Source organism: Austrofundulus limnaeus, unplaced genomic scaffold, assembly GCF_001266775.1.
Source record: "Austrofundulus limnaeus strain Quisiro unplaced genomic scaffold, Austrofundulus_limnaeus-1.0 Scaffold50, whole genome shotgun sequence".
NCBI lineage: Eukaryota > Metazoa > Chordata > Actinopteri > Cyprinodontiformes > Rivulidae > Austrofundulus > Austrofundulus limnaeus.
Window position 1 is genome coordinate 691,825 of NW_013952452.1, and position 9,518 is coordinate 701,342.

Genomic DNA, 9,518 nt, shown 5'->3' on the forward strand with positions numbered 1-9,518 from the left:
GATCTGCACTCAACAATGCAGCCCAGGATGAGTAGTCGAACACAGATCCACTGATCCTTCAACACAGAGCATCTTCAGAAGACATGCTGATAAAATAAATTTTAAAAATCTATATTGTTTTGAACCTACAGCACTATTGAACGGTTCGATACGGGTACATGTATTGTTGCACCCCTATAAAACGGGTGCAACAATACATGTACCTGTATCGAACCGTTCAATAGTGCTGTAGGTTCAAAACAATATAGATTTTTAAAATTTATTTTATCAGCGTGTCTTCTGAAGGTGATGAGAGACTAAAGTATTGAACCGAACCAAATCAAGAATTTTCCTTATTGTTGCACCCYTAATTTATATACATACACACATATATATGTATACACACACACAMTTGAGACTCAGAAGAATARAACTGTCTGGCCAAGGAAGGCCAGGCAGCAGATGCTCCTGCTTTCAGGTCCCAAACGGTTCCCAAAAGCAGCTCCTCAGAGCTGTKATTTTAGTATTTACAGTAAAGGTCCTGTGCCAGTGTTGGGCCTTGTTTCCAACACATTTAACTGATAAAATTTAAGTCCTGACCCAGAGTCTGCCTCCTGCTGGCCTGAGTTTGGGTCTGTTCAGCCACAAATGCACGCCAGTTTCACATCCAGTTCATGAAATTGTTGTAAAAAACAGGAGACATGTCTAAAAGACCTCAAGATCYCCCCTTATTTATGACGCATTCAAAGAATGGAGAAACTCTTGGCTAACCTCAGGTGAGTGGGACATCAAACCCTCTTGCTCGGTGGCTTTAATGACAAAGCAAGATGACCACAGAAAAGGCCACGGCTACACAGACCATCACATCACTTCCTTTTTAGCCACACTACAGCTTCCAGCAGCTCTTAGCTTGGGAAAATTTAAATATAACGCTTTTAAATTTTAAAATGTTTATGTTGCAATTCTTTTAACTTAGCTCTACATTGAGGCTAAAAATCCTTTCCACACTTAACACTCTGGATGCATCAGGCTTAACTGGGTTTTGTAATTCACACTTCACCACATTAAATCCTTGGTTCCTATTATATCCCGCCTCCTGTCTGACTTTCCAACCAACCCTCTATGACTCAACTGTCTCAACTCGGACACAAATGCGAGTCTCACACACACACACAGACACACACGATCACAGTCTATGTAAACATTTTATAGTAGGGAGGATTAATTCTATGCACACTAACTGTAAAGCGCACACATCCTGTTAGAGTTAAAGTAAAAAGCAAACAGAATCACAGCCTCACAGAGAGGGTCTGTTTCTGCGTTCACATCTTTAGAGTTTTTCCGGGAACACCAGTTGTGGGGGGAGGGAGGGGGGAGGACGCTGTTTTACCACAGCTTTGAAAACAAAGCTCGATGGAATCTGACTAATGTCTTCTGATTTATGTTTTCCTAATTCTTGCTCTGCGTTTTTTTTTTTTTTCAGGATGCTCAACAAGTGCAGAAACACAGCTCTGTTGCTGAGCTGAAGCAGCAGAAAGCTTCTGTTTTCCGGCATTTTGTAAAAGACACTGACTCAGTTTTCTTYACGAAGCGACTTTTCTTCTGAAGCAGCTCAATTTTTTTTCTTTTTTTTTCAGCAGAGCTGAAGTCCTCTTCAGCTTCTAACCCCGCTCTAATTAAGGCGCAAAATTCTGTGTGTGAATTATGTAAGATTAGAGGCTAATTGATTCTTTCAGGTCTACCGGTGGAAGCCCTGACTTTTGCTTAATTATTAAGCAGCACAAGCAGGATGCATRTTAAATCCCTAATTGCATGATGGGAAATAATCTCAACACATCAGGCGTGTAATTAAAATAACTACTCATCAGTGAGAGTCAAAAATCAGTAAATAAATAAGCAAATGAGAAAAAAAAGAAAGATGGTGTGTTTATATGTTTTTTTGTCGGGAGGGTAAAGTTACAAAGTATTACTCAAGCTGCGCACATCTTGCTCCAATTAAAGCTGTGGTCACTTTGCGMAACCCCGTGGAACTCTGGGTAAACAGGAGCATTGTCCCGTAGATGTTACAGTTCACACTGATGCATGGAAACACACAAACACACACACACACACAGAGCAGTGTTTGTTACAGTGTGGTTCTGGTGGGTCCCTAAAGCATCAAACACACATATCTTTTTTCCTGCTTTCTGTGTGGTCCGCTTCCCCGCCGGAATCTGGAGCCTSARCTATCAATACGAGCTTTATTAAAACATATTTCTTAGAAACGATCCAACGTCTTATTGTTATGCTGACACCAAACCGCAGCTATGAGCTGCGTTCACCTACTGATKCTTCAGTCTGTGCTGAGCCCTGTCCCAGTCAGGCTGCTGCCCTCGGAACCAAACATCRCCACTCGGAGCTTGAGGGACATCGTTGCATGTAAATAAGTTTCCACCGATGTTTTAGAAACACATAAACATCCACGAGAAGAAAAAAGTTGCAGGTTAAACAATGCGGCAGTGAAATTTTCCATTAAAATCAATCAATATATTTTTAGTTTTTTCTTAAAAAGTTGATCTGACAGCGTTTATTAGATGAAAACTTTGCAACATTCTTAGCAGTGGCTCTAAGAAGGGGACTGCGGTCAAAAAACCTCTTTGGTAGACTGTTATTGACTCAGTCTCTGTAACGAATCATTAGTTTTCACGGACATTGTTGCAAGGTCATAGAAACATTCTCCAGGAAATATCCAGCTCCAATATGTCTAATACAGCTGAAAATGGATTCTTAAAAGGTTCAACAAAGGTAACTTCTTTTTTTGAAGATGTTTCGCTTCTCATCCAAAGTGATTTCTCAGGTTGCACTGAAMCCACATGCAAATCACTCTCCCTCCCCTCCCTCCTGAGTGTCATTAGGGTCTCAAAACTGCTGTGGAATAAGGTTCAAAGTTTTACCGTAACTTCCGTACCGTACTTGGAWCTCTGCGCCTTTCATTGTGAACTGAGAAAGCTCCTTGGATAAGATGCAAAAAGTCTAAAAAAAAAAAAAAAAACTAGATACCGCATAGCGGTAGCATACATGACCCCTGCATGCACGCAAAGCACCAATTAACCAGTACCCACCAGAAAAGATGTATTGTTTTGGGTGGGAGTGGGTGGGGTATGGGGGCTTATTGGTGGGCCCAATGGATAACCCTTCATCAAAAAACCTGAAGCTCCTATGTTGAATATTTTTTTTAGTTATAAGCATTTTTGTATGTCCAGACACCCWCATTTTAGATGGAGCCCCCTCCTCAAATATGGGGTCTATTGTAAAACCGTTGGCTGGCTCAGTGTAGGTCRGWCWCATCTACATTCCTGCCAAATCTCATGTTGATCGGTGCAGCCGTTTCTATAATACGGTTAACCAAAACCACAGAAAAAGAAAAAAACAGTACGAAAACAATTTGACTCCTGCTTTATAATCATAATTAAGTTGTCCAGTTATGACACRACAATTTTGACTTTGCTGAGTTTAACACAACAAATTAAAACGACTTCCAGTTTGAAACTTGCATGTTCCTTGTTGGAAATGATGTTTTCTTGGATACTCTTGAAGTATTACGTACCTGAGGTAAGAGATGGTTCGGCCAGCTGACTGTGGAGGCTCTCTGGCGAGCACCCCAGCTCCGACTCCTCCAGCTTGTTCTCTTTGCTGTCCCTGCAGGAGCTTTTTTCGGACCTGGAGGCCTCCGAGGGCCTGTCCAGGTAGAGCTCTCCTGCAGACGTGGAGGTCATCAAGGCGCTGACTAATGTCTTAGCATGAACTATGCCACTTTCAGCTGAGGCGGAGTCTGTGCTTGCCGGTCCGTACAGTTCCTCCTGTTTTACCGGCATTTTGTCGGACACGTTTGACAGATCTGTGGGCCTCGCTCGGGCCTGGGACAACGGCACACAGAGTTCAGGACTTGGATTGGATGGTGAGCTCAAAGCGGAGGTGTGGACGAGAGGAGAGGAAAGAGCAACTAAAGATGCACCACATGTCTCTTTGTTGGATGAACCCATCTTTTCTTTCTCTCTTTCAAAGTCATTTCTGCTCCCGTCTCGGTGTCTCTCTCCGTCGAGGCCTCCACAGGAGCAAGTTGCTGCCATCTCAGGAATCACAGCCTGGCTACAGTCCTCGTTCTCCCCTACTTCCAGTGGCTCACGGACAGGGATGGTGCAYGTACAAGACCCTGCCGAAAGCGGAACCGTGTTCGCGACCTCTTCTTCGGACAACTCCTCTGGTTCTCCGGCCCTTTTGCTGCCATCCCCTGTCGCTGTTCTCTCCTTAACGCCTTCTTTTTCTCCCGTTCCCTCTGGGGAGGGCAGGGAGACCTTYACAAAGGAAACAGAGGCGGGAACTGTGCACGGGGGATCAATTTCAAGACTCTGGGGGGCTTGGCAGATGAGTTTGGTCGCCTCACATGGTGTACATTTGAATCCTCCAGCTTCTCCTGCTGTTCCACTGTGGTAAAGAGGGGCTAAAGTCTCCTGGAATGATTAAAAATAAAAATTAAAAAAGCATTCCAAACCACCGCTATTGCAGAATAAATAGCTAGGTCTGTGATTTTCTAAATTTCAAYCTTGCAGGAAGAAACCTAAAAGTGGTTTTCTGTATTTATGTGTTTTTTTTACATTATAATTGCTGTCTAAAAGGTTTGTAACTGTAATTACAACAGTTTCCTTTTTTTCTTTAAACAAAAATGTCAAAGTACCTGCTGTATCCGGGTCCTCTTCAGATTCTGGACGCAAGATCGCAGGTTTACTAAATAAAGAAACAACACAGTGAATCCTATATGTCCATATAAGACAGAGAGGAAACGTGCTGATGAGCTGAAGCTGACGGACTCCACAGAGTTTAGACATACCAGAGAGTAACTTCAGTTTGTCCTTGTAGCAGAAGAGCAGCAGAATGAGGAGACACAGAACAGTGATGACCGACAGAACTGAAACTAAAACCCAGGAGAACGGGGTAACTGTAAGAAAAATATAAATAAATATTACAGTTTGTGTCTGTAGTCATAATCTGACATCTTTATTCCAGTATCAAATATATAACAAGGGTGTCAAACTCATTTTCACAGAGGGCCACATCAGAGTTACGGTGGCCCCCTAAGACCAGTTGTAATCAACTTTGACGTTTCAGGTTTAACTTCAGCTAAACACAAAACATCACATTTCTTTTCTCATTGCAACGGCTGAACAATAACTGAGCTCTTCCTGGCATTTTCTGCATAGAAACTGCATTTTAACACGTCTTATAAACACTGAAAAGTGCTTCGTGTACGACTGACTAAATGTAAAAATAAATAAATAAATAAAAATGTGGGTGGATGGGGGGGTGCCCCCCTTGATGGGCCAGACGGGAGTCACCCACAGGCCACATTTGGCCCATGGGCCTTGAGTTTAACATGTGATACAGAAGAATATAAGGATATACAGTATATTCAGCACCGGGAAAGACTAAATTCAACTTTTCTGAACTCCTGTAGACTCTATGTGCACACACACGTATTTAAGAGCTAAAYGGGGACTTTGCTTGATTTGTTCTCTTTAAATTGATCTTGCTCAGTAGGTCATCTTTCAAGGTTTTTATTGAGTGTGTACTTCAAAATCTCTACAGTGGGGTTGTTAATATACAATATGCATTAAAGCACAAAACAATCTTTCTGATCCACAATGACTGAGAGTTCTACACATGAACCAAATTCCAGAGCTCAAACTAAAATGAAGGTGGCAATTATGAGATTAAAAATATTTATATTCACTTGACTTTTGTATGTTTGGGCCTCAAATRATAATAATAATAAGAAACACACAATAACTACAACAGACCTTTGCACAAGCTTCTGTGYTCAGGCCTAAGATGACTCAAGAGTTTTGCACAATAGGTGATCTAAAGTAATTATACAAAAAAAAGAGGTTTACATAATTGTTACTGTGAATTCCTATTTTTTTCTGTGACTCATCTTGTAGTGTTTAAACATCAAAGCAGAAATAGTCAKTGCATGACTCTGAGGATTTCTGCAGAGCTTTGACGGGTCTGAACAGGTGCAGTCCAAGTGTCCTCGTCTCACCTGGGACATGCTGTCCACACACAGCATCAGCCTCGGAACTGCCTGGCTGCATCTCGCTTCTGCCCTCAGCTTTACAACTGAAAAACAAAAACAAACAAAAAAAAAGAATAAAATTTTATATTAAGAAGCACTTTAAAATAATTGTTCACATTTTTCTTTCTGCGTTGTCGTCATCATTTTCACAGATCTGTGCTAAACCTATTCAAGCTCTACTATACATAAACACATTAGTGTGTGAGTGTGTTTCAACTGACTTGGTCCATGGTTTGCATTGCTCAGCATTCGTCTTGTCAGAATAAAAGCCTTCTTCACAAGCAAAACACGCTTTCCTTCCATACGTCGACCCTAAAGAGCAAACCCACATTTTGTTACACTACCTTTTGTAAACGTGACACGTGTTTTCTGCTCCGTGTTCGTGCGCCTCACCTGGGTCGTCCTCAAGTCCACTGCCAGGGGGACATTTTGGGATGTCCTCGCAGTACTCACAGTTGATGGTGTGACACTGGAGTCCAGTTTGGCAGAGACACGGCTCCTCCTCCGTAAAACTTTCATTATCATTTCTTTCCATAAATCCTTTTCCTGGAGGTGGAAAAAAAAGATATTTTAATTCATTTAAAGTCCAGATAAGTTCTGAACTGGCTTTGCTGCAAAGATGTGACATTACTTCTGATAATTATGAATGTTTTATTTTTATACCGTCAGTCATCGAGGTATTTGCRGATTTTTGATGAGATAACTTTATTTTATAGCTTGAAAAAAAAACTTTCTGCCCTAAAGCAAAAAAAAATTTCTCAGGAATTGATCTCTTTCTGTAAAAAGCTGCAGGTACTGACCAGCATCGCAGTACTTCTTCGGGATGCAGGTGGTTTTGTCGGTCCAGCCAGGCTGATATTCATAATGATTGCACTTTGAACATGTAGTCTGGTCCGATTCAGTGCAGTGAGACAACACACGCTCTCCTGATGAAAACCAGTTAAAGGGACAGAGGTTAACAGGTGATCACAATAAAACAGGGAAAGAACTGGATGCAAATGACCTCACGCTAAATTATGCATGCGGTTAAGTAAACATGCGARTCTGAGCTATTTTAGGCCAACGTGTTCCATTTTTAAACATCCTTCCTCTTCTATCTTTGTGAATGAAAAGGTATTTTTATTTCCTGCTGATTCCAGTGAGGAAACAAGAAGTGCCACTCCACTTCCTCATGTTTTTACTTTACTGCATACATCCACAATTTATTTATTTATTTTTACCTGGCTGACACTTTTTGCAGCATCTGGAGTCTTTGAAATATTGGTTTTCTCCACACTGAATGGCTTTGGAGACTGCATCCTAAAACAGATAAATGAAGAAAATATAATTTCACACATACAAAGCAATRAACTTTCTGAAATTTTTCAGCTCCCAACACATAAAATAATTCGTGTCAAAGGCTCAAGCCTCTGAAAATGTTCATGAGAGTCTGTGACATCATTCAAATACAAAAAAGTCAAATAAAACATCTGATTTTACACAGTTTCTCACATAACTGGCACATTTTCTTTTGAACAGCCAAAGTGAAACAGGAAGTGACATCAAAGAGGAACTCTAACAAAAAAAAACCCTCTGGTATTTGTTTATTAAAGCAATATTATTTGAACTCTGACTCTTCATCCCTCTGATATTGACTCAAATTAATCTAAAGAAACATCAGATTCTTCTCTACAGTCTGTGTTGTTAGCTGTAGCAACGCTCTGTTTACGTTCCTCTTTTTCATCACTTCCTGTTACTTCACACGCAAAAATCTCAGCAACTGTTCATCTCAGCAGTAAGAAATTTATTTTACAATATTTAGCAATGTCTTCTTTCAAAAAACACATTCACATCTTTTACAAAAAAAAGATGTCACAGGCACTTTAAAGTCTTCCATTTGATGTTTTGTGACCCACAAAGGGGTCCTAGCCCCTTTTACTTTGGACACCGCTGTTCTACAGAAGAAAATAAACAAAAACCTTTACACGTAAAATGTTTACCATTTAACAATAAGGGTTATRAAACTTAAATTTCATTACAGTTTTTAGTGCATGTTATGCTACAGCATCTCTTTTATTTATCACCTTTTAAATCAGGAACATTATTGTGAAATAGATTCAAGTAATAAGAGGAATACAGTAGGATGGTTGAAGAGTTTTCAAGTCAAGCCCGGAAATTTTCTTTCCACCCTCTCAGAAACACCTGACCACAAACCCACACAGGATTCTTTTACACGGGCGCTTGAATGAAATTAAAATGGAAACTTGGAGATTTTCAGATATTCTCCTCGTCATCATCGGTGCGCTGCTGAAAAGCGCTTTAATCGCCACGCCACCTTTAAACAACCCCGGAACATCTGCACTTTTTAAACATGAGTAAAAACTCGAGTTTCTCACATCCAGAACTGGCCGTACACACCCTCCTTTCCCCATAAACTTGTGGCCGGTGACCTCCTCACCACACTGCTGAATTAGAGAATCCAGCTGTTGTGACAGAGGTGTTGCCAAAGCCACATACTCTATATATAAAGGTAGATAAATACAAGCTGAAGGACTGTTTGCACTTTGAACTTGGACCAACATCTTTCACCTTCTCATTTAGCCGTTTACGGKTTTTTTTCTTCCAGCATTGGAAGTGGAGACTTCATTTATCCTGTAATTTATGCTGGTTTTGAATGCAGCTTTAAACACAAGAAACAAATTTAATTTGAAATCGTAAACTTTATCCACTGATTCCATATTTTTCCAAAGTTCACCAGTCCGTATCCATTCCTGTGATTTTACACCGCTTGCAGATGACAACTTTTAAATGTTTTAATGGATAAAGTGCATGAAAATAAATTGCAATTATTTAGAAAATGCTTCTATCTAAAACAACATTTAGGTAACACTGTTCAGTTTCAAAAATGTTGTTTCTCTGAGCAAAGAAATGAGAAATCCCCCCTCCGTTGTTGTCACACATCCACGTTCAGCTCTGTTTAGTCTGAGCAGCTTTGGTCAGAAACATCGCAGCAGGAAGAGTAGCTCACAATTAKCTGCCTCCACTCAGAGCAGCACAGCAGCCAGTCTTTGTTTTCTAATGATGCACGCTGCTTGAAGCTCGCAACACAGCTCTAATGACGACTCTGTGCCACATCAGACTGAAGTGACCAAGTTTTCCAGAGGCTCAGACAGAGATAAATATAAACAGAGCTGCACGCTTTTACCAGAATGCACGGGGGGAAAAAAACAAGGCTTGAAATGCTATTTTTGTTATACCTGACTGTTGGGTCTCACTAATTATAGCTTTTGTGCTAGCAGGCCCCAAATGAAGGTACCCGGGCTGTAAATGGATCGGAAAGAACATTTATCTGGACACAGATTGGTTGTTAAATTTGATCTATTTCGATTTTCTTTCACATATCACAGTTTTTCTTACAATTTATGGGAATTTATTTCGAGCAGTGTAGCCC

The 9,518-nt window shown here is 40.6% G+C and overlaps 1 protein-coding gene across 1 annotated transcript in view; it reads right to left on the minus strand.

The window, feature by feature from the left end:
• Window positions 1-9,518, minus strand: part of tnfrsf11a (tumor necrosis factor receptor superfamily, member 11a, NFKB activator) — a 15,938-nt gene that overhangs the window by 3,675 nt on the left and 2,745 nt on the right. The window contains exons 2-9 of the mRNA XM_014008455.1: window positions 7,309-7,387; window positions 6,889-7,014; window positions 6,482-6,634; window positions 6,310-6,400; window positions 6,056-6,132; window positions 4,847-4,954; window positions 4,694-4,743; window positions 3,566-4,469 (exon numbers count right to left, since the gene is read on the minus strand). Of these exons, the coding sequence (XP_013863909.1) occupies window positions 3,566-4,469; window positions 4,694-4,743; window positions 4,847-4,954; window positions 6,056-6,132; window positions 6,310-6,400; window positions 6,482-6,634; window positions 6,889-7,014; window positions 7,309-7,387 (1,588 nt within the window). The remainder of the gene's footprint in view (window positions 1-3,565; window positions 4,470-4,693; window positions 4,744-4,846; window positions 4,955-6,055; window positions 6,133-6,309; window positions 6,401-6,481; window positions 6,635-6,888; window positions 7,015-7,308; window positions 7,388-9,518) is intronic.